Here is a 25566-nt window from a genome sequence, read left to right as displayed (position 1 = left end):
GTAATTTTTTTTTTTGAAAGAGTCAAGTACATAAATTGTTTAGAGTAGTGGGTCTTAAAGGAACCAAGGAAAGGAAAGTATCACCAAGATCCACATTGAGCCTTTTCTAGTATCAACAAAGAGTTATTCACAAATAAATGAACAAAATATCAGTACATCTATATAAATAAACATTTCACGTTTAATAAATGTCTGTTGTACAAGACCCACAATTATTATGACTTGATGAAAAAATTTGAGCATAAATACCCACAGTAACTGACGGCAGTGGTGCAGAGGGGGGGGTTTTGCGGGATCCCCCCAGAGCTCAGAGAAGTTTTTAAGTTCAATTTATTTTACTCAATTGGATTAATATTACTTATAGAATATGTAGTGTGAGGATTAGTGAAATATCCCTCAGAAGGCCGAAAAACTCATCATTTTGAACTACATATTTATCTTAAATTTTTTTCAGGCAGTGCCCCCACACCTCTGCTAACCCCAGTGGGTATGCCTTACCCCTAGACCTATTAGTTGTGCCAAACCCCCCCCCCCCCTAGCCTTAATTCCTAGCTGCGCCCCTGACTGATGGTATCATTCAGAAAACTAATATTCAAGCTAGGAAGCAAAGATAAAAATGAATAAACAGACAAATCTGTATTGTTACTAATTCTCACACATGCAGCTAATATAGGCATATACATCTATTATAAATTCTTCCTTGTTGTGACATGAGGAAATTGTACGATTAACAGAATTTTTTGGCGTGAAATGCGAAAAAATCTTGTTGCAACTTTTGATTCTCGAAGCGGTCAAGTAAGTATTACAAGACTGATTTACATATACAAAGATAAGAGAGGTTAAAATTTTTGTGATGCACAACTGGGAATGTTGTGCAACAGAAGATCATACAGTTAAGAGTGACTTCCCTCAGAAATGCAAGTATATATATGCTGGGCATACCCACTTTTGTCATCTAACCTAGAAAGTTATGCAACTGAAGGTCTTTCATCTGAGTTTCCACTTTGCTGTTAAAATAATATCCGTTAAAATTCCTTTGTTTACCTCCATATGAAGTAACTTCAGCTTTCCAATTGCCACAATGTTTTCTCATAGGTTTTTCTTTAGTAGCCATACTGGTCACCAAATTATGGTACCAGGAACACTTGCAATGCTGATATATTTAATCAGTTTTCAATTTAAAAAAAAAATGTCAAATTGTATTAGCATGCATTTTTCAACAATTCCCAAACTTTTGACATGTTAAAGCCTCAAGTAGATTGCCGTGACCACTTTGGTCAACCATACCATCTTTTTCCAGAAAAGTCAAATCCTTTAAAGATTTTTGGCATACTCCCAAAAATACTACATATTGCGTTAAGATGGAAGTGTATCTAGGCATTGAGGGGAAATTCCTTATTGTGAATCCATGCATTTGAAAATCTGGATTTCACACAGAGGAAAATCCAAAAATTTCAACATCCAAAGTGAAAAATGTGTTTTAAATTCACCTGATTTCTCAGTGCTAACACAACCATAAGTTGGAATTAAACTAATGTGCGATACTTAAGTCTAAATGAAGTTATTCTGTGAAAAAATAACTAAATTGATCCTCACCATGGTAAATTGAAACATAGTTGCCATTTTTTATTGCTTACATAAGCATTCTTAGCATTTCCAGAGATTGAATTTAATTAAAATTATGGCTAAAGCACCTAACATTATCTCTACTAAACTATGCACCTGCATAACTACAACTATAAACTAATTGGATAAATTATGAACATGAGGAATGCTTTAATGAAACGCTAAAGATGAACAACAATAATTGTATTTACAAGTCACATATGACAAGGGAATAGATAAGATAATACAGTTTACTTCCCATGAGTCACATGAATATTAATCCTTATTTAACACATTCATTTGTGAAACCATTACATGACCTTTCATTACACAGAATTATGTTAAAATATAAGGGAAAATTTGGTTCAGACTACTTACAGATTGGCTTTCTTGAGTTTTCAACTTCAGGTGATGACTTCATATTCGAAAGCAATTGACTCAATACAGCATATATGTATTTATATATATGAGTTACTTATTGAATGAGGAACAGCATCACAACATTCAAAATATAATTTACACATAAACACTATTTCATTTTTTAACAAAGGGCTGTCATATAATGAGACCCCAAGCTTCAACGTACTGTACAGAGAAAACATACTCAGGGCAATTGAAATAGTAATCATTTGACACGTTCAGCATCATTGCATCACAGCATAAGGGTGGTGTGTACATGTGGTAAACTAGACTATCCTGCAACAACTAGTATTCCTGTCTAGGTTTTAGTAGGAAGATCTAGTCATTAGCACAATTTCTAATGAAACAGACAAAAGCTATGTCATATTTTATGACTACTTGCGATAACTGACCCAATTATTCATATTATCTTCCTCAACTCAATGTAGCACTTAATGTGTGCAGAGAAACTGTAAAAACAAGTTGAGGAAGCAATAATTTCTTTTTCACTCACCTCGTAATGTGTGCACAGACTCTCCTTCATAAGATAAACAAAGAACTCTTAAGCACACTTATTCACTCAAATTGATGATAGCCCTTTCCATTCAAGTGCAACAACACACACAACTGAATCTTCATAGAATCACTGCTCACAAGTTTTCCATCATCAACACATACCACATTATGGGGCACAAGGAAACAAGCCAAAGAGGTTTTATGTTGACAGTAAACTTGTGAAAGGGATGGGAAGCCTGGTAAATATCCCCCACAAAAGCACACTTGAACCATAGCAAATAGTTGCTAATCCTGGTAGTTCAAAGTCTCATTTAGAAAGGTATAAAGGCTCCAAAGGCACCTTAACTAAATGAGAAGAAAGCAACGCTCTTACCACATCGTATGAACGTTGGATGGTTATTTCCTTCAAGTCTTAAGTCATCTCGTCAATTTCCACAGATGAAAGAAGTTTTTGATTCAATAGCATTAAAATGCATACATTCTCATTTACAGAGTTATTATGATCTTCTGCAAGGGAATACATGAGGCAAGAAGAAGTCATAATGTGTGAGATCCCCAAGTGTTAAAACACAAAGAATTAATTACATATGAACAAATGATTTTTAACATGGCGTTTATGATTACCATTAATATGTGATAGATGGTTATCCATAGATTAAGAAACAAATGCTATACCTATAATAGATGAACATCTCCTGTTTCTCAACCATTACCCAGAAGGTTAGAGGAATAAGCACATGAGAAAAAACCTTCTTTGAGTCTCATATCAATAATTCACACACTGAAATACCAAATTTATCAGGCAAGGCTCCATTACACTCAACAGTCCAAGCATTTGAGTCCTCCTCCTTCATTTACACCATTTTGAAAACATACATCTATCTGACAAAAGAGCACAAAAATCACTGATAGGATAATAAATCACTTTTTATAGGGTGATATCATTTTATAATTTTGATTCCATTATTCATAGTTAAATTTTTATGCATAAGAGTTTAAGTATTTGTATCTGAATTTCCCAATTTATACATTTAAATATTGCCATTTTCCATTTGCAATGTGCGTGTTGAGTGTGCAAAAAGTAGTCAACAATGGCAGAGAAACACTCCCATAACAAATGTAGAATGTGAAGGCTAGCACCGGTTATTAGCTCAAAATTTTTAATTTTAATCAATAGTACTATTAGCACACTGGTAATGCACACATTATGAAGCAATTTTTTAGCCATTTTGTGGTGTTTAGTTAATAATTTTTCTTGCTCATGAAATTCCTAAAATCACTAATTATTCAAACTTCACAGGCAAACAAAACTTTTCAATGTCAAATCACTCCATTTCTATATTGTCAGACATTTTGGACCACAATGAAATACCTATTTACAATAATTATTCTTGCACTATCATACATTTAAAATCTTTAAATAGTTTTTGGTACTTTATGATATGGTTACAAATTAATGATCCAAAATCAAATGATGTGGACAACTATCATGTTGATAAACTTATAAGATGAATACCTAATGCTCAGTTGGGAAACATTGACTTGAAGTAATAAAACAGTAAAGTTAACAGACAGAAGGCAGTGATGATACCAACAAGTTGCATTAATTGTAACAGTTTCCCAATTCGAGTAGCACACATATCATTCAATTAAAAACAATTAACTGTCTCAAAAACGTTCACATCAACCACTCAATTTCTCTTGCATTCATACACAATGCATGCACATACTGTTTGGTTTGTAAAATAGGCAGATAAAAATTATATCACAGAACAAAAAAATCAATGCTAAACACTTGATGTGCTCTAGTTGGTTCCCTCCTGAGAATGCACCGTGAATAAAACCAACCCATAACTGGTAGCTTATGATGCAATTATACAATATATCTTCTATTGATAAATAAGAGAGCTCTGCGTATCGAGTAAAAGGCCTCATTGTGAGTCATGATTACTTGCAAGGTTATTAACAAGTTTCAGCACCAGTTGTCACTCAAGCCAACATGGTATAACATCTGATGGTTGCAAACTGGGAACTACAACTCCTTTGAGCTCATGAAAATTGTGCTACATCTGGTTTATTTTAGGAGGGAACAGATGCAACTCGTATTTACCATTATACTAGTCACTTTTTGACACTAATTCATCCCATTAGTGACCTGGCAGTCTATTGGTAAAAAAAAACATCTACCCAAATCTTACTTGATTGAGGACCGAAATTTAAATGAAAACTTGGGATTTTTCTCCTAGTCGAAGGGGTCTCCAAATTTTCACCTAAAATATTAACTGGGCTGGGTTTAGCATGTACTGGGCTTCATCTTAGGGTAGTAGTTGGAATGTCTTGAGATAATTGTACCGAGTAAAAACTGCATCAAGCAGCTCACGATGACTGGGCGGCCATCCGCAGGCCATTCATAGTGGGTGCTTCCACCTCATCGGGGCCACTGTTGGGTGGCGGGGGCAACTGTGGCCCTCTGTGCCGTCCAAATGCAGGAGAGTCCATGGAAGATGACGAGGATTGATTATTAGTGGCACAGAATGGATCTTCACCCACTTTCACACTAGGCCCGCTGGCCGGCAACTCGTCTGCAAAGGGATCCTCCATTTCAAATGGGTCTTCATATCGATAGTCTCGAAATGGATCCTCGGTGAATTCCAGCTCGGAGTAGCGATTCCCTGAAGGCGCTGGCGATGCAGAATCAGATTTGACCGGCACTGATCCTGATTTGGTATCTTGCTTTGCTTTAGGAAGCGCCACCCACGCCGGGGATATTGAAGCTGAATCCACTCTGTTAATACTGCCATCATCTGTCTTTCCAGAGAACTAAAAAAATATTGCACAGGAATGGATGAGGAAATTGACGAGGAGAAAATAAGATGTCAAGGAAAGATGTGTGTAAAATTTGGTGTTCATAACGAAAGAAACACAGGAATTTAACGAATTCAAACTTAAGGCTAGAATAAACAAAAATAAATGAAATAGTAAGATGAGCAGGTAAAAGGGAAAAACCAAACACAAACAAAAGGTAAAGAGAAAAAGACAAAACACAATGTTAGATAACATTCTTTAGTACATGAAGCTGTAAACAAAGCCAATTTTAGAACAATATTACAGACGGTAGACAAAAGTCATGCCAAGTGGCAAGAGCATGCATATTTTAATAAATAAGAGCCTATTTTAATTCCTAACACAATTACCACCAAACATTAGGGTTAAGAATAGTACGATGTTATTATACAGACGTCCGTAATTAGGGAATGAAATTAGTAGAGCATCTTAATGACACAAGAGACCCAAATTTATAATTTTACAGAAAAAAAACAATTAATTTGACATCGATTTTGGATGATGAAACTGTCTTTCATTCACCAATCTAACACATACTTTAGACCGTATACAGGCAACAATGCAAAATATCTGCTAGAGTATTTCACCTCTTTCAAAAAACATTCATCTGAACGTTTTATAAATGGGTCACTTCGATAATAAATCTGGGATTTGTTGAAAAAAATGAAGTAACCATAACGCGCAGGATACGAAGCTTTAAAATTAGCCTATCACAAAGAAGAAACCTATCCAGAAAATAGTTCTAGAAACCGCCGCCAATCCGCCAATTGGCGAATAAGGGGTTCCAACTCCGGTTCACCCGGGATTCTAACGGAAATAATAAGCCCCGTGTATCCTAGCATTAATGCAGTAATTCCGGTGATTGTGCGTTCGATTTTATTTTTTTATAAAGATCGTGGAAAATATTGAGCGAGAGTGAAAATCATGCACGGATAATCCGCAACACGGATATACCGCAGCCGGATAATCGGGAGTCTGCTGTACTTCATAAGTAAAGTAAATTCATGAATCAGTTCACATTAATTTGCAATGAAAACTAAATTCTTTCAAAGCTACACTCAATAAAGGATGTGACCCGCTACTTTAAGGTTCGTTATTCACTGGCATACCTCAATGGTTCATAACCAAGAGGGAACAATGTGAAATTCATTTATACCCGAAATTCTGCTTTACCTTAAAAGGAACGGCATGAAATGTCTCCCGCATATGCCTGAGATAATAAGTAGTACACCCATAAATATCCTATTTCTATGCAGTAGCAATTTTTGTTATAATATAAAGAAAGGGGAATTGCTATCTTCACAGAATAAAATTTGAAATAGGTTAATCCTTCAAAAGAATAATAGTACTGTGAACCTTTTGAGTAGGGAATTTCTCTTGATAGACTTCAACAAACTTTCTCGCTATGGTGGGACACGTGTAGGGCAAGGCTTCCACCCACCCATTAACACGTTGACCGCCATGATGTTTTTAGTGGATATGTCCTCTGACGCCATTAGTGTTTTTCATTCCGTTAACTATTCCCGGATCATAAAACATTAATGTGATTTTGTACTTTACTTTAAAATAAATATTTATACTCTGACGCCACAACGATCTTGGCCCATAGGTTAGCAAGAGATTCTGGTCACTCCGGCGTCCGAAATCCACTTTGAAACAGTCGCTTGGAGGCCGTGGCGTGACAGGAGCCACTGGACTCCGGTCATTACGACCAGCATGGCGGTCAACGTGTTAAGGAAACCTCAATGACCCTCAGTTTATTGCAGGAGGCAACAGATGGCTCATCTGTATAATAAACCAATGTCATCAACTCACCACCACAGGTAAATTTTGGATACATATTAGGAGCATTCCGCATGGATAAAAACATGGTGCTTACGCTATTTTGAAGTTTTCTTACTCAACAAAGGGCTCTGACTCAAGGTGGCATACTTAAGTGGAATGGGTAGAATAGGACTGTCAAAACTTTGAGAGAACTCTCATGGACTGACATAAGCATGATGAAACTGACTCTCATGCAGAGATATTGTAAAACAATAGAACCAGGATAGGTAATAGCAAAAATCCTCGTTTCAGAGATTGTAAGGGGAAAGTGGGAGGAAAGGTTATGATACTAGGTTATTGATCGAGTTAGAGACATGGTGTAGTAATAAAGATATGCTATGGAATGGAAATCTATCGATTAAAATAGCATTACAACTTGCAAAATACAAGGTAACCTGAGGTCATGCTAAATCATCTTCTAAATGAAAAGAAGTAACCTTTAATGGCAATTAGTAAACATTTGGGTGCAATTGACAACGGCAGGTGAATTCCTGGTTGAATTGAGATAGCAAGATAAAGAAATGTAAATACATATTTCATTTACAAAGGAGATGAATCCATCTCTCTTGAAGTAATTCCAAAAATGAATATGCAAAAAACATGTTATTTTATATTCCCAGGGCACAACCAAGGCCAGGATTACCCATTTGAATAAAGTTCCAGCACTTCACTCAAATGGGTAATTCTGGGCTTTTGGCTCTAAGCCAAAAGAGTAATTTTGTGCATTTGGCCCAACAGTTTAACCAAAAGGGCATTTTTACGCCCCCGGGACAAAAACCAAAAGGGCTGTTGGCATGCGTCTAACCTAAGAACAGCATGTTTTGTGTACAACCAGGTCACATCTCCACTCAATTCACAAATTGCAATGAGTAGACTTCCATTATGACCTGGAGCATGAATAAAGGAAGGGCATTGAAAAACCTATTTCATGGAAAATAATCTACACATGAGAAAAAGGCTTGGTAGAGAAAGGTGAATAGAGGAATGGGGAACTCATGAGAGACTCATAGCCCTGAGGACGACGGCTGAGTTGGGCATTGAAACTTTGGCATTAATGCAGTTTCTGACCCAGTGGCAATCCCAAGAACTTTTCACACAACATTAAGGACAGATAACGATTGAGGCTTAACTGTAAACACATACAATCAAGATAATTACATGGAAAAACTGATGCATGGGGCTTACCTTCCCATCAAAATTAGCAAAATCAGCAAAACCACCGCCTCCACCTCCACTAGAACCTGAGAATGGATCCGCACCAAAGGGATCTTGAGTTGACGAGGTGACTGAGGGAGAGACACTGTCGCCCCAGTCAGCCGCAGGGCCTGGTACAGGGGAGGGGGTGGGTAGAGGTGGCTGCGGTGCCGCTCGGGTGGCCCCACCTTGCGCCAGGTGCTTAGGGGGGGCTGGCCGTGGTGGGGGCTGCTTACTCTTCTTGGGGGGCAAAGCAGGGGTAGGACTCTCGGGACGGGGGGCTGTCGGTGGGGGTGTTGGGCCAGTACTTCCTCCGGATGGGACAGCAGCAAAGGGGTCACAGCCAAACGGATCCTTCCCAGACATCTGTGTGGATGACAATTGGAAAAAAACATAATTTATAGGAATGGGTCAGTTGAATTGTTTTGACAGTTCCGATTCCAGTGCGGTTCCTGGTATAAGTTTTACATCCTGCTTCTTAACCTTTAAATGCCGAGCATGTCATGGGAAAAAGCTCCACACAGTGCCTGGTCTGCATGTATGGGCACCAGAATACTATAGGCAGGGAGTTAATTTTCGAATGGAAGTGTGACCACAAAGCATTTTAATCTTGTGGCTAATGGTTAATCGAGTGCTGCCATTTCATTGCTTAATTTTCAAAAGCTAGCAATGATTCTCATTAATTAATAATGAAAACTACCTAAAATAAGTTATCTTACAAATAATTTGATCCATTACTACCACTCAATTTGCAAAATCATGAGTTATAAATTATGATTATGTGCCTAGAAGCTGTAGAATTTAGGCTTCTAATTATGTACGTATATTCAAAGGAAAAAAACTGGGGAAAATGTATCAAACATACAAGCATACCATTTACCTAATCAATCAAATATGTGAAGCTAAAACTCCTTGGTCTTGAGTTTAAATTCTTTCGGTTTCAATGAAGACTTAATGCAAAAGTAGGGCGTTACTATAATGTTAACGAATATGTGAAGGGAAAATAGCTCCTGAGGTGGGAGCAGTTTTTCACTGAACTTTTCAAGGTTCTTAAGCATTGAAGATGCAAAGATTATTAGGTACAAGCAGAAATTACCAGTATAATAAACTGGTATATACATATGAGCCAGTAAATATTTCATTTTCTTAACTTAAAATTTATGTTAAATATATATACCACCCTTCCTGCAATTACATTTTAGAATATATACTTACATCAACAGGGGTTTTGGATCCACTACTATCCCGAAACGGATCAAATGGGTCACTTGACACTGCAAATATAGACAAATAAATTACATTAAGTGCAATTAAAGCAATAAATGATAGGTTTGAAAAATGTAATCAAAGGATTCTATGTCAAATTCACACACTTGATAGGACCCAAGAGATTAACACTAGAACCACGGAGGGGGTCAAATTGACCCCTTACGATTTTCAACATGTAAATTTCACACTTAATTTTTTTTCACAAACCTGACATTTTCTGACTTTTAATGAATTGTAGAAAGGCGTATTCATGCGAAATTCCGACGCTCTAGGACTATTTTTGTGAACACTAGACAACAATATACCTAGAACCGCGGTAGGGGTCATTTTGACCCCTGCTCTGTTGTCGTTCCCGAACTTTATATTTTCTCAGCAGAAATTCACCGCAAGCGTAATTTTCGAAGGTCGAATGTGTGTGAATGGCATGGATTACCTCTGTCGTTTCTTATTAGGCCGCAGATAAAGGCAACCCGCCCAGTGGACGCATGAAAGAATGAGGAGTCGAGCCGCGTAGAAATGGACCTACGCGAAAATTTCCGGGCACCCCCCTTTCCTCGGCTACCCCCACTCAAGGCTCCTTCCTTCCCCTACCGTGCCTCCCCTACCAGTGTGGCGTCATTGTAGTTGCCAGCTCAATTACATGAATTACAATGTAATACTTCACAATTCATCCGAATTCATCAGTTTGCGCGGTAGTTCGTCTCGCCCGTTCGATTGTTGCGCTGCATCGCTCAGCGCTGAACGAAGGGCAATAATGTTTCAAGGGTGATACTCCGGTCAACGCCCAGCGATACGTCGATCAAAGGAATACACCGCAGAACAGGTCGCTCGTATTCTCGAACAACTTTAGGATGTGCCTGAGGATTGCTCTGAGGCAGAGGATGATCCTGTTGTAGAGTATGACGGCGGCGTTGACGCTGAGGAAGACAGTGAAGAGTCCTTGACTGAAGATTCAAGCGAAGACACTGGTAAGTTTCCTTTTTTTATTTTACTCGCATTCTTTGATAGTTGTTACAAATCTATTTCATAAAGCATTTATTTTGGTTGGTACAGGTAATGAAGGTGAGGAGTACGTTCCCTATCAGCCGCCAACCACCCGCACACTACGACGTGAACGTGGTCCCCAAATACAGCCACCCGTGGACCAAGTCGCGTCCACAGTTCCTGCTCGAGGGACGGGGTCGCCCTGGAACTGCCCGGGGCCTCTGCCGTGGTGCTCGGGGCCATCGAGGACGTGGGGGTGGCGATGCTGTAGTCGCACCTGCTGAAGACGACGAGCCGCTTGAGTCTGCTGCTGCCGCTCCTCGTGGCCAGGTACGAGGACGAGGTGGTTCTCGCCGGGGGCGTGCTAGTCTTCAATCTTCTTCTTCACTGAGGGTGATGTTCGCTCAGCATGGTATTTGGTGATAACTCCAACTATGCTGAAGCACATGAAGATGTGCACGGAAAATCGGGCTCGTGAAGAAAATAGGGACAAGGACTGGTCGGTATCTATGGATGAACTGGAAGCTTTCATTGCAGTTTTGTATGCACGTACGGAGCAAGGAACTTGGAGCTTGACTTTTTTGCTTGACTTGACATTCTTCATTACTGTATGCTTCTCTGCACCAATAAAAGTGTCTATTTTTTCTTAAATAAATTTATATATTTCCTCCATCCTCAGCCGAACATATAGTAAAAATGTGGAAAACGCATTATTTGTGCAAGGCGGGTAGCCTATCTAGCGCTTATACCGCCCATATATCATTCAAATTTCATTGTAAATCTCAGATAATTCATTTCACATAGTGCAGTATCCAAAAGAAACCCAAAATACTAAAAATATGGCAAGAAAAGACGAGGGGTCAAAATGACCCCCTCCGCGGTTCTAGGTATACGAAAAAGTCCGCGGTTCTAGTGTTAATCTTGAGAAACCAATTTACAATGGCAAAATAACCAATCATTCAAAGTGAAGCGAACTTCAAAGAGAGACACCGACTAAATACAAAAATAAGTTGTGTAGACCAGAGTAGTAGAGTGGTTATTAACCTTACACTCCAACAGATAACAGAGAAAATTCTTTTAAATTAAATTTAGCACAAGACCTTTAGGTCACTACCAAAGGCACAGTAGGCAGGTAATGACCGGGGCCAAAGGCTTCAAATCCCCAAAACTTATCAGATTTTCCATCCTTTTTCACTTTTTTTTAAAGCTTGACAAAAATAAATTATACATTAGCTACATACCATTATTACTTCCTCCAAATGCTGAGGAAAAGGGATCAGATGAAAAACCATCCTGAAATATATGAAGAAGCATTAACAGCAAATAACTATTAAAAAGAACTCTATACATAGTTGCTTGTCGGCAAGTACAAATTGTGAAAATTTATTCACATTGCAAATCATTCCCAACCACGTGAAATTGAAAACAAGCCACAAAAATTTGGAAAATGAAAAATTATAAGAAAAAATCATTTTTATGATATTTCTTGAACACAATGACAAAAATTTGAAATAACAATAATAAATCCATAATAGACATCTACCCAATAACAGCAAAGAAAACTAATCCCAACATCTGTATATGAGTCATGAACTAATTAAAACTACCTATCATGACTTCATTAATTCATAGAAATGAAAATAAGGATACACTGGACCCTCGGTTTAATGAATGCTCATAAATTCCAGAATATCGTTTGCTAAATCCAGCGCTAATTATATCCGAAGTTGAAGGAAGAAGCTTCTCTGGAAGAAGCTGAATAATTTTTCAAATAAAATATTGATAAGTAATCATTGGCCCTCCATCCCAAAAACCAAGCATCCTAGTCTGGGTGTCGCACTATGTAAAGCAATATGACCATGGATCTGGGATTGTCCATGATATGCAAGAAGCTTCAGATCACGATACAAAAGCAGAAACAATATCCAACTGCACCTAACACCCACATTACGCAAAGTTGCACGAGAGGCAGTTGTAGCATGATGCAGTTCCGTGAGCACACAGAACAGTACAATGTGACACTCGAAAACAATCAACGTTGAGCAACTAATCATGATCATATAATCTTGCAATATGCAACCACATATGGACGGCTCTTGGGCTCTCTAAGCCACAGATATTTTCATGGACAGGATCTCTTGAGTCTTGTCTCTGCATAAAGCTACACGGGCCTTGGTGGCTGTTGCAATAAACATTGAACAACTATTTTCAGGGTTCTTATCTTTGCCACCACCAATAAAATAGGTGCCCATGATAACTTTCAAGGTAAGGTAAGGTGGGGTAAGTGCGACCCCTAAAAAGCATATATCAATTTTAACTAGCTAAGGAAAATTTTCTAGGCTAGCTAAAAACAGGAGATTCAATGTACAATATATATGTGAATCACTGAAAAAGATAATTAGATTAAAAATCCTCTCTCTGTAAAGTGGTAATTTTTATAAATTTTTTCTTACAATCCTGTTAAGGGATCGCACTTACCCCGTACATGGGGCAAGTGCATCCCATGGCTCATGTGCAATATATTTCCACATTACGCGGCACATGGGGTAAGTGCGAATTGCCCAGAAATTCAGCTCTATATTGCTTTTTAAAGTACCAAATTATGTTTAACCATTCTTGAGAAATCGACTTTTATCTTAGGTAATGTAAGTAGATTTATTTTCACATTTTTTGGTTAATTATGGCGAAGTATGGAATTGTTGTTAAATGTGTTTTTTTAATGATAGTAACATTACTCAACTGTTACACATTAATTCAAAAGTGTACTTAAAATACCTAGTGTGCGTAAAAGCTCAAAAAATAAAAAAAATATAAATCTTGCATATGACAACAAATCTGAATACAAACTAAATTGTAATGAAAAAAGAATTGCTTCTCTAATATAACTTACGTTATTAATATAAAAAATCAAAATGAAGAAAAACTCATGGTCTTCAACAAATTGAACATTGAATATTTATTTGTTTATTTTAAGTTGTACCCCGGGAAAGATAGGCAAAACGTTAACTTTCCCGACGGCCGACAGAGGGCTTGGGTAATATTTTTACAACACCTTCCCAAGGTATTTCGTTGGAATCCTCATTCCGTGGATAGGTGAAATGAGCCACTAACTTTTTGCTGCTGAATCTAGCCAGAAACCAATCTCCACTTTGAATGTTAGTCACCATATTTGTTAAGCTTTTTCGACTCATGCTATCTTGTTTCAGGCATTAATACCATGTCATCTACATTCTCCTCGTCAGAAGATATGATATTCAATGTCCTATCATAATCAATTAACAAACTTAAGAAAGCTATCTTTATCAGATAAACTTTAAAAATATAAGTTGATGTGAGGACTCTATTTAAAACACCTAATTTTATAAACCTCGGTGTTTTGCAACATTTATACAAGAAAGTTTAACGCAATAACTGTTAGACAGAAACTAAAATTTAATTTAACGCTGCCTGGGGTAAGTGCGATAGGGGTTCGCACTTACCCCAGGCAGCGGGGTTGCACTTGCCCCGGAAGGAAGGAAAGGATGGTTACGACGGGGAAAGTGCGACCCCCCATCTAAACTAAATATAATGACTCAAGTTCCAAAATTTAAAGTAAAGCAAGGAAAACCAATCCATGAAGAAGAGAAAACAAAATATAGTTCTTGCCTAACACCTCCGAAGATTCAGAGGGAACTGCGGAGTAGCCTCTCCTCACAACCAACTAAGACTACGAGATGAACGGACGGGTATATTTCCTAAGGATGTGGAACGAGAAATTAAGGGATAAGTATTACAAAGTCGTTGGCTCTGGTTTCATTACTGTGTGTGGAATATGTTGCACGACCGCCACCTGCTTCGAGAACGGAAATACGATCTTCCTTAAGGGGGGGTCGCACTTACCCCACCTCACCTTAACAAGTTATCCACATTCTGAGAAGATACACCTCACAATACTGAGCACGACCATAGCAGAGACGTCTTGACCTTGCAATATCCTTATTTATTTTAAATGTAAGTCATAATCCATTTGACAGTACACTGCCTATCACTTATTAAAACAAAATTCTTGCTATATGCTGCACTCGCCAAAACAAGCCTCTACTATGTCTCATTTAGGATGAGATCGCTAATCAATTAAAAATAATGTCCATCATTCATGTGTTACAGATAATAAATTGACTCACTGAAGGTTGTGCTGCAAAGGCGCTACCAAAAGGATCCGAGGATCCAAATGGATCACTGGAAGACGGCTGCATACTGCCTCCTTTAAAAGGATCTGTGGGTAGAAAACATAAGAACATTAAAAATTAAATACTTCAAAGCCGTAAAAGCAATATTTGTCTCACTTTAAAATGCATCATAAATTACCATTTTTAAAGGAATCAGCAAGGTCGTTGTGAGAAACTGGTCCATTGCTAACACCAAAAGTATCAGCATCCTAAAAATAAAAATATTGCCATGCCTTCACTATTTTCACATGATTTAGAATTGACACAGGTTAATCTACAGCCATTTTAACCACCATAAGGTAAATACCATGAATATAAGGTAAATACCATTAATTCTCTGAACCACGACGAATCAATGATTTCATGCAAGTTATGAGCTTGGTCATTTAATAGTGAGTGTAACCCCTGATATGATAAACAATTCAAGGATATTCGCTATCAGTAATTGTCAGTCAGTCAGTTTATTCTATGTTTAAAGTTGGTCAGCCTCAACAAAAAAAGTGGAGCTAACCACGATGAGCACGAAACAACATACACCAAAGAATTCCATGTTGTGTGAAAAAAATCCAACTTACATTTATTGTTGTACCATTTTTAGCAGTAGAATCATTTTCTGACTCAGGAGCACTTGCACCAATTAGTTTTGCCACTTCTGCATCTCTGAACTCATCTGGTTCAATGTCTTCCACAGATTGTGGCACTAAGGAAACATCACCACTAGAAATAGCCGAGTCCAAGGTAGTAATAGCATCACCCATCCTTCTCTTCTGCTCTTCAAGCACTGAGACTTTTGCTTTGGCCTGATGAATGATTACAATGGTAATGCATCAGGTGAGTTAATCATGATACTGTGCTTTTGAAGTTTAAGCATAATGATTCAATCATAATATGTAATATTTAACAGATGAATTAAGATATTTATGGGACAATTTAACACATGGATTTTGATTATCTTTAATAGCAACATAGAAGGGAAAAAATCACCAACTCCACACAGTTGCAACATCCTACTTTTCAAATGGGAGCAAACAAGAATAGAAGGAGAAGATTTTCCAAAGGTTCATGACTTTACCTGACTGATTTGAAGCTGAGCATCCTGTAGATGGCGCGTAAGATCCTCAACCCTAGCTTTAGAACCCTGCAATTGACTTTCCAAGTTTGCCTCCTCTTGGCGTAGCCCTTCCAATTCTTTCCTGCGCGCTCCAACTTCTTCTTCTTGTGCTTTCACCGTAACCTCTTGCTCCTCCGCCTCTTTCAGTAATTTGTCCACCTGGGCAATTTCAGGAGCAAGCACAAAAATGAAATCCAGACATTAGGATTGGCTAATTTACTTCCTTCCAAAGAGACATGAATTTAGAAAAGGTGACGAACAATCATTTTCGTCCATTACATTAATTATCAAAAGCAAATGAGAAAATGAGAGGATTACGATAAAATACTTATTTACACATAACAAAAAAATAGCTTTAAACAATATAAACTCTATGATAACAATGACCAATGATCATTAAGAAGACTAACTGACCAGATGCACAGAGTGATATATTCTGAAGAATTTCAAATTAAGATCTGGGAAAGGAGTTACTTCACCAAAAGTGAAATTGAAGGTTACGCTTACTTTGTCTTGAATGGAGGTTTTCTGGATGTGCAGATTTTGAAGATAAAACAGTAATAAAATTTCATTCAAAAAGCAAAATAATTGAAAAGCACGAATTGTTTTCATTACACGTATAGTTTTACAAAGAACAGAAACCAAGTCATGCTTGACTAAATAACTCCTGCATTGCTTTTAACCGCAATGCTAATGTGATCACTAATAAAATCTTAGGTCAATCAAAGTTTCAAGAGCATTTATTGAACTTAGCCACAATTTTCTATACGAATACAATAATCTGTCAAATATATAATTACAAACTATGTCACCAGAGTTGTTTAACTAAAATTGGTAAAAATTTAACATACTATTGACACAAAAACTGTTCCAACTAATCACGAGATTTAACTAGCACTAATTTACAAAAGCTAATTATGTATTTAGCTACATTGATTACAAAAGATAAAATCTACACACCGTCATTCTCAAATTTGTACAAAAAACTTCTCATGGAGAATTCAGAAGTCAAAACGAACATTTACAAGCTTGAAACCCGTTGAATAACAAACCCACAAAAAATAGTTGTTGCGATAAAAAAACATGCATGTCTCATACATATGGACTTCAAGAGCATACTAAATGAGGCTATTCACAAATCAATCATGAAAGGATGCACTGCACAAGACAAAAAGCATGCTACAAGATAAAAGAAACATGCTACATATGTAATAACCCACATTCACGAGGGTTACTTTTCAAGAGGGTTACACATTACTTTTCTCTACTTCAGTTGACAGCATAAATGACTTCAAAATTCAAAGGACATTCACTCACAATGAAGTACAGAAGACTACTTCTAACAAACCCACTTAAAACAAAGTCCTGCTTTTACGTGAAAGTGTAAGTTCCGCATCTAAAAAAATTCTTATTTTAAACCCCTTCTAGGGCGTTATAAAACGTTATCGCAATATCATATTCATTCTAAGATGCTGAAGATTTTTAAACATGACCTAAGCAAACTAGCAGGAATCCACTTCACAGACTGATATCTAGCCAACATCTCATCCAATAGGGTAGTTTCCTTCATCAAAGAAAACGAAAGGCATTTATTGCAAATAAAGGAGTAAAACTTAGTCAGGTTCACTATTATATTAATATGGGCACAACCTGGGTTTCATAACGTAGTTACTTCTTCACCTGAATATGCCAGTCTCTCAAACACAACCCCATTCTCTTTCCTATCCTCCCCTAGCTACATTTTTTTCCTACCTTTCCCCACAGCAAAAGAAAAAACTGGTTTTTCAAATGATTACACACAACAGATTCAGAGAGAGCACAACACAGAAACTAAAGCTAATACAGCACATTAAATGATCATAAAAATATAAAGTTTTTCTTTTGATTATATGTTACAGAGTTTTCCTAGAAGCTTACAATTACGATTACATCCATTTCTTTAGTAAACGCACGAAAAGTACTCAATATGAGAATTTAAATTTCATATTTTCACACTAATTTATGCATTGCTTTTGCAAAATCATTAATCTCAAAAGAAACCTAAAATGATAGCTTAACACATTCAATGCAGGCCCGATTTTCATTAAAGTCGTGAAAATCGGCCGTTAAAATAAGAAAGAAAATAGAGGGAGGTTTCCGTGCCTTAACTTCTGTTCAAATACTGCTTTTTACAAACGGCGCACACGGTTAAAAAGAGGGATGCTTGCTGAAGGTTATACATACGATAGGAAGACTCAGAGGTGGATATTAGCCACGTACAGAGTTGGAGAAAGGGCTACCGGCCCAAACGGCAGAGCACATCAATTGGCGTGCTCCGTATCTCAGCTTTGACGGGACCACGTCAATTGACGTGCTCCGCACTGAATGTGTTAATGGTACTGAAGTGGATTTTCAACACATAAGGACTAAGGTAACGATATCATTGTCCCCGAGTCATAAAATGATTGCCTTCATAACTAACCAGTAAAACTACATAATACACATGATAAGAAATGGTATATTAAAAGCGTCCAATTTAATGCAAAACACCAAGTGCAAATGTGCCGACATAATTCGCATGCTCTCCATAATTAAAATTGCATATAATAACATACAGATTGTGCAGGGTCAAAAAATACATATTATCATTTCCAATTAATACCAGTAAAATGGCCCACAGCAGCATTACTAAGCTGGACTACAATCACAACATGCTAATAATTAGTGATGCCCAATTTTAATGTCTCACTGAATACTACCACATCTCACTTAGGATATGTCCCATGTTTATCCAGTCACCAAAGTGCTACTAAATTTACTTGCAGTAAGTGTCTCTTATTCTCATTTTCCAGATTTACCGTTAATAATGCTATGTATTCAATTCAAAATGATTTCAATGAGATATGTATATATTAACTTATAAATGGAAACGTTTATATACACATTGATTTATGGATTCACATTAATTACAACACATTTCTGGCGCCTCACTTACCATTAAAAGTACCTACTACCAGAGATGTTATTAAGAAATATCTGATAGCAACCCTGAAATTTTAAAAGCGATTAATTGTGAATCTTATTAAGTATTCATAACGAGTGCATGTATATCCTTATTTTTTTTTAGCATACATCATTGAACTTATTTACATTCTTAGCATCATGATGTTATGACAGCCAAATTTTCTTACACATATTTTCTAACCAAACCATTTTTTGAAAAGTACTTTTACACTACTTCAGACATTCATTATTGACTGTATAAAAAAATTATGGAAAATGTCATTGGTTAACACTATATTGATAAGTATGTGCGGATGTATTACCTATTATGTACGCACAATGATGACCCTTGGGTTCAAAACTGAGATCTTCTATAGAAATGCAAAAAGGAATGAAAAAGTTCTAGTCTCACTGAGCATGGAGACTAAACTGATAGAGAAGATAAGGAAGAGAGACTCAGGAATTCCCTCTGATGAGGTGATTAGCTAAGACCTGATGATTGCGAACATGATTCACGGGGACTATTAGAAATTAAGCCTTAAGGAGAGGGAGTAAGAGTAGCCATACATAAACAGGCCAGATGAAGATGCCAGAGGATTATCTTTGAAAGATTCTAGATTAATCTACTACTTTTCCATTATTAACTGTTTTCAAATTTTTAATGAGCCATATGTCCATCGGTTGCACCAAAGATGTTGTGTTAGGAGGAATAAACTCCAAATTAATATTTTTAACTCACTTGAGCAATTAGGATGCACTAAATCAAAGTATCGAGTGCACAAAGATTTTTTTCTTGATTTTCACACTTATTCCTTATCCCAATTGGTCAACCATTGTGTAAAGAGACTTGTAGTAATCCATGCTGTGGTACTCCACTGGGTAACTACTTATTCTTAACCCTATGAAGTATAGAGGCTTAACACTTTCACTATCAACCAGAATAGAATAAGCAAAAGACTGACGGTCATTTCCCAAACCCTTCAATCCTCAAAACACTTATCTACAAGCCTATCATCTACAGCCCAACTACCACCACTGGAGTCCTCTCCTCTTAAAAATAGAACTACATTGAATGAGATCTCATTGTCAGGAAACGGAATCCAAATCGTCCACCAAACGGTTTAACAATAAGAGCTCTTAAAATGGCAAAAATAAGTACCCACATGAAATAAGACTAAACTAAAGGAAGGAGAATGTTAAAAAATGGTATTCTGATTCGAAAAATATGAATTTTGTCACGAATATAGTCTATGCCACTGACTCATAGCCCAATTAAGTGGTATGCTGTCCCTGTTAAGAGGAGAAAACTCTAGGATATTCATGTATTGGGCTATGCTCTCCTTGATCTGCCCCAATTAAGACACTGTCCCAAATAACTTGTGGTCCATTTCACTAGAATCTACTGCATATGTGAGTGTGTCAGCATACATCCGATTAATCCGAGAAAGAATTAAATTACTAAATATAAAACTAAATTACTAAAAAAAAAAGATCCATGAATGCCATACTGAGCATCAAACCTCCTCACTAAAATATATTGAAAATAGAGTAAAATTATGCTTTCCCAAGAAAACCCAATTCCATGTTCTTGGGGATTTTTCAAAAGTAAACAGATAATTTAAAATCAACAAACCAATTACTAAATGGATCAGGCTATACGTATCAGTATTTCACTTTTTAAATTCATTCCTTATCTCAAGTAGTAAACCACCTCCTCTGAACCTAGCAGCACATTTCCTATTTTTTGTCTATAGTGCATTCACTTGTTGATGAAGGCATTCAAGTACATACCACACGTCCAAAATACATAAAGCGCAACCTGGTTTAGTAATTATTACATATTAACACCAACTTCAAAAGCTGTTTAATTTCAATTATTCTTCAATTAATTTAAAATTGAATGAAGGAAAAAATAAAAATATGTGTGCCGTTCTAATAATTTTGTAAAACCTTCTGAGTAGTCAAATAAGGTTAAATTGTCAATGGCTCACAACCCATCCACTACCCCCCTAAAGTATGCATGATACAACTTATAAAACCTCCCCACTATCAACAAGACGAAACTTCTAACTCACTTTCGGCAAAAAGCTTTGATGATCGACATCGTTATGCCAAACCTAATTTTTTGTAAAAATATTTACTTTCCATTACAGCAAACTCCCGATTACCTGGGCTAATGATGAGGAGAGGCTGCACGAATAATTGGAAAACACGGATAATCCAACATTCCGGTTTCATTTCTTGAAATGTTCATAATTTGCGTAAATCGATTAATATATTATTATTTATGCACTTATTGTTATTTTGGCTTCCCGGACTCATTGCAAGCTTTCTTCACTTGACCGCATCTTTTTAGCGGCGATAACGTAAATGCACTTGTATTTCTACTGCTCCATATAAGACCAGGTTTTGAAAACCACCCATCGGTAGCTGTGTGATCACAGATACAGAAGAGTGGTTTGCAAGGATGCTTCAAAGCCACTGCACGACGCCGGAAACTACACTTATAGGCACCACACCAAGGAGTCACGTCTCGCACAAGCTGCCTGGGATGCAGCTACTGTTGGATGGGTATCCGTGATCACTGAGCAAACTCATGAACCGTGAGGCTTGGAAAGGAGGAACACGGAACTCCCATGCAACTGGCACGTGATCGTACCATCAAGCAGCAGCGGTTCTAGAAAACCAGTGCTCATGGTAAACTGTCTACGCTAGCAAGAGCCTGACTGTAACTCATGCAATCTCTACTCCCTTCATCTCTGCTTCTACTTCTCCCTCTGCATTTGCTTCTGCTATTCCCTACCTCTCCAGTTTGACCTTGACTAATCACAACGTAAACATGCCTGAGTGTGATGGAATCTCCAGTTCCCTTGGGTTGTATTCAACCGCATGTTCAGCCACGGCAATAATTGTGCATTTGCGGTATGAAGCATGCAATTAAAGATCAATGATAAGATTTTTTTAAACTGATGATTAGTTAACCATTGACGAATCTTTAAAAATCAATCACAAGTTTTTTTTGCCACTCATCGTATTCTGCAATATAAGACCAGATGTCCAAGTTAACTTAAAACGTTCATTGTCAGCAAGTAAATAAAAAATCCCATTTTACAGAGGGAATTCTAATGAAAATACTAGGCCCGGAGTAGCCTTGCCTTTAAATGCAGTACTTCTGGTGCTTTGGCGTCCAATTTCATTTTTTTATAAAGATCGTGGAAAACATTGAACTAGCGTGAAAATCATGTATGGATAATCCGCAACATGGATAAGCCACTGCCAGATAATCGAGTCTGCTGTATTTAGATGCGAAGAAATATCCCAAATTCAACAATCAAAAGTCTAACAGGAAACCATCAGATGTTCTGGAAGAGTAAATGTTTACTTTTGACCAATAAACATTAATAAATTTTCAAATATCTTTTGAAAGCATGTGCCCATGACCAAATTTTTACCTGAATGTGCTCTTCCTCCAGCAGTAGCCTTATCTCTGTTAGTTCTCTCTCTAGCGAGGATTTCTACATATTCATGGAAGCAAAAAAATAAAAATTTCATAGCAAACAACATGCAAGTAAGGCAATAATCCCAAATAAAAATAAATGTTCAAAAATATAAACAAAAGCATTTAAAGATTCTAAAAAATTAGTAGAATGTATAGCACTATCACCAGTTAGACATACTGCAGTTCCTCCAAACTGTTAGCAGTTATATTATATTACACTCCAATCAGTAAACACCCAGAGGATATTTATATCTCCATCCCTTTTTGTGCAACTACATATTAACATTTTTTTTCCACAGCAGAGTTATCGTGAAATCGAAGAAGCATGCCGGTACATATAGATATTTCATAATTACACCCTAGCTGATTGCAAAGTGGGATGAGAGCCTCACGAAATCAAGTTTCCCAGTTAGTTCTATAAAAGCAAGTCTTCAAAATAATGGCTGACAACTTGTCAGTGGCATTGCAGTATCTATCTTCAGAACGAAGGGCTTCATCAAAATCATCTGAACATGAGGACTCCATACAGCTAAAAAAACCTTGAAATATGATTTCATTGTGGCAAAAGAATGCAAAAGCTTCCTGTAGATACTCATTGTGGTTATTTTGTTAACCATACACTATCATTTCAGGTTTGGCTCTTGAGGAAAGAATGTCTAGAAAGTCATAAAAAATAACTAGATTTACCTAGCTTGGTACAAAATGTACATGTTGTTACTGCTTTTTTGTCATTAACTATTAATGTAACTCAATTATTCTTCTTAATTATATACGATGTTGTTGTCTCTTTTAACTTATTTATTCAACTGCACTGGTAACTAGCCAACAACTTTTTCTTACCCTTGACAACCCTTTGCTTATTTATAAACTTCAACACTTAATGCACTATTATAATCCATTTTCGGGTGTACGTCTGCGTGCTTTATATTTGTCTCAACGTTTCATTCAACGTCATCAATGAAACGTTGAGACAAATATTAAGCACGCAGACGCACACCCGAAAATGGATTATAATAGTGCATCTAATCGCTGCGAAAACCTTAAAACTAAAATTCAACACTTAATGTTGTTGATTTAAATTAACATTTCGTTAAAATAATTACTATTAACTTCAACAACTATATCTATACCTCCACTGTAAAAAAGTTCAACAATCGCCCACCGAATCAAATCTGGTCATCTAGTAGCCCAACAATACGAATCCCCTCAGCTAGCAGTGTCCGGAGCATTAACGCTCACCTCCAAGCTTGGACTATAGGAGATGAGCGTATATGTTCTGGACACTGCCAGCTGAGCAGATTCGTATTGTTGGGTCACTAGATGAGTGGATTTGATTCGGTGGCCAATTGTTGAGCATTTTAGCAGTGGAGGTATCGATATGTAAGCATACCCATTTGATAAAAGAAAAATTATTATACGGAATACCTAGAACCTACCTGCAGATACATAGATGCAGTAGACCAGTAAAATTTTTCACTAATGATATTTTTTCTTAAAATTCAGGCTTGAAAAATGAGATATTCATAATTCTTAACATGGATTATAATAAAAATAATAGTGAATATAGGATTTTCTATTTAAAATCAATGACCCATCTAAAGCAGCACTACATTATATATATTATATTTAACATATTTTTAATGCTAGAGCTACATCAGTTGAAAGCAAAATTCCTCTAAATGGATTGGAAACAACAAGCAGACACTCAATGCTTCACATATACCCGATTGACATTCACAAACAGGAAATAAGTTTAACTCATTCCAGGAGGCCGTCATGAACCATCACATGAAATATGAAGAAAATCAAGTTTTTTTTGCAATGCCTAAGCCACAAACAATAGTGCCTCCATAAAACTGCTCGGAATGAAACATCCACTTCCACATTCAGTGCAATTACCTTACTCCTCATTCTCCACAACAAGGCTTGCATAATATTTGGTCAGAAGTGAAATTTTCCTTTTTTTTTAAGGTCCTGCCATAGTCATACATGTAAATCTCCAGAATAAGCAGAATGAAAAAAGTACAAAAAAATCACAGAAGCATGCAATTGAAGTACTTCCTCTGAATAACCATCTGAGCTTGCAATGGTGCAATTGTTAAATGATCTAAACACAGAACATTAGCAATAATGGGTATCTATTAAAGAGGAATTTTAAGGTAGTTGCGGTGGCAATAGGTAAATATACAGAAATAGATAGGGAAGTATTCTGGCCCACTATGCAAACTGACAATCTCAAAAATAGCTCTCCATCAAAAAGCATATTATTTTCTGAATAGCAGTATTGAATCTGCAGATTAAATTGATTAAAAATTTCCTTTAGTGACTGGATAACTAAATAAATTTAGCTATGGGTACTAGATTTTAGGCTACAAGTGTATTAAAATGACATATTAGAAATCATTTAAGCAGCATATGATAATTATCAAAGTGGGAAAATAAAATGCATCAATCTTGAACATTAAAAAAAAAAAAACAAAAAAACAAAGTAAAGCTTAGCATGAGGCAGCAATCAAATTACAAGACGCTGTAACAAAATGAAGAGCAAAGAAATTCTCTTGAGGATGCATTTTATTTTGAACATGCAACAAACCTGAGAACTGAGATCATTTAGCCTTTTCTGAGCCTCTCCTTTCTGGTTCTCGAGCTGCTTCAAAGTGGCAGCCAAAGTATCTAGTTCACTCTGAGGAAATAGCAAATTAAAATATTAAGAATAACTCTGCAAACAGAACACACAAAAATATGCTTCATGTATTAAAATAGCACTACAGCTTCCCTAAGGTCATAAATTACATGTTAAGTTACTGACTCAGTTACTGTCTAATACAAAGTACTAAGGCAAGTCAATGAAATATTCTGGGGAAGCATCTAACAACCATATTCCACAATCCAAATGATTTACAATAGTAAAATGAATTTGAAATGTGAAAAAATCTAATGTGAGGAAGACAATACTTGAAAAACTGATTCTTCTCGATGATACTTGAATGCACCATCACTTTCAAAAGTCGATCCACTGGCGAGTGCGGCCATCCCAATATTTTTCCAGGATCTTTATAACTCGTGACTCTATTGTATTAACAATGTCAAGGAACTCGATCTATGATGTAGAATGAAACTTGTTTATTTTA

General features: G+C 36.7%; 1 protein-coding gene across 4 annotated transcripts in view; it reads right to left on the bottom strand.

Annotated features, from left to right (window-relative positions):
• Nucleotides 1-1794: 1794 nt before the first annotated feature.
• The window catches only part of LOC124157788 (epidermal growth factor receptor substrate 15-like 1), a 53867-nt gene continuing 30095 nt past the window's right edge, over nucleotides 1795-25566 (bottom strand). For 2 of the 4 annotated variants that reach the window (XM_046532802.1, XM_046532805.1), the window contains 10 exons: nucleotides 25029-25118; nucleotides 22389-22451; nucleotides 15916-16113; nucleotides 15419-15643; nucleotides 14983-15052; nucleotides 14799-14890; nucleotides 11877-11928; nucleotides 9598-9656; nucleotides 8374-8748; nucleotides 1795-5340 (listed from right to left, as the gene is read on the bottom strand). In XM_046532802.1, the coding sequence (XP_046388758.1) occupies nucleotides 4897-5340; nucleotides 8374-8748; nucleotides 9598-9656; nucleotides 11877-11928; nucleotides 14799-14890; nucleotides 14983-15052; nucleotides 15419-15643; nucleotides 15916-16113; nucleotides 22389-22451; nucleotides 25029-25118 (1668 nt within the window). In that variant the 3' untranslated portion in view covers nucleotides 1795-4896. Of the gene's footprint in view, nucleotides 5472-8373; nucleotides 8749-9597; nucleotides 9657-11876; nucleotides 11929-14798; nucleotides 14891-14982; nucleotides 15053-15418; nucleotides 15644-15915; nucleotides 16114-22388; nucleotides 22452-25028; nucleotides 25119-25566 lie in introns of all 4 variants that reach the window. The other 2 variants (XM_046532806.1, XM_046532804.1) reach the window with 2 other exon arrangements.

This window comes from Ischnura elegans, chromosome 4 (assembly GCF_921293095.1).
Source record: "Ischnura elegans chromosome 4, ioIscEleg1.1, whole genome shotgun sequence".
Taxonomy (NCBI): Eukaryota; Metazoa; Arthropoda; class Insecta; order Odonata; family Coenagrionidae; genus Ischnura; species Ischnura elegans.
Note: the sequence above shows the minus strand (reverse complement) of the source record. Positions and strands in the feature narration are given on the sequence as shown.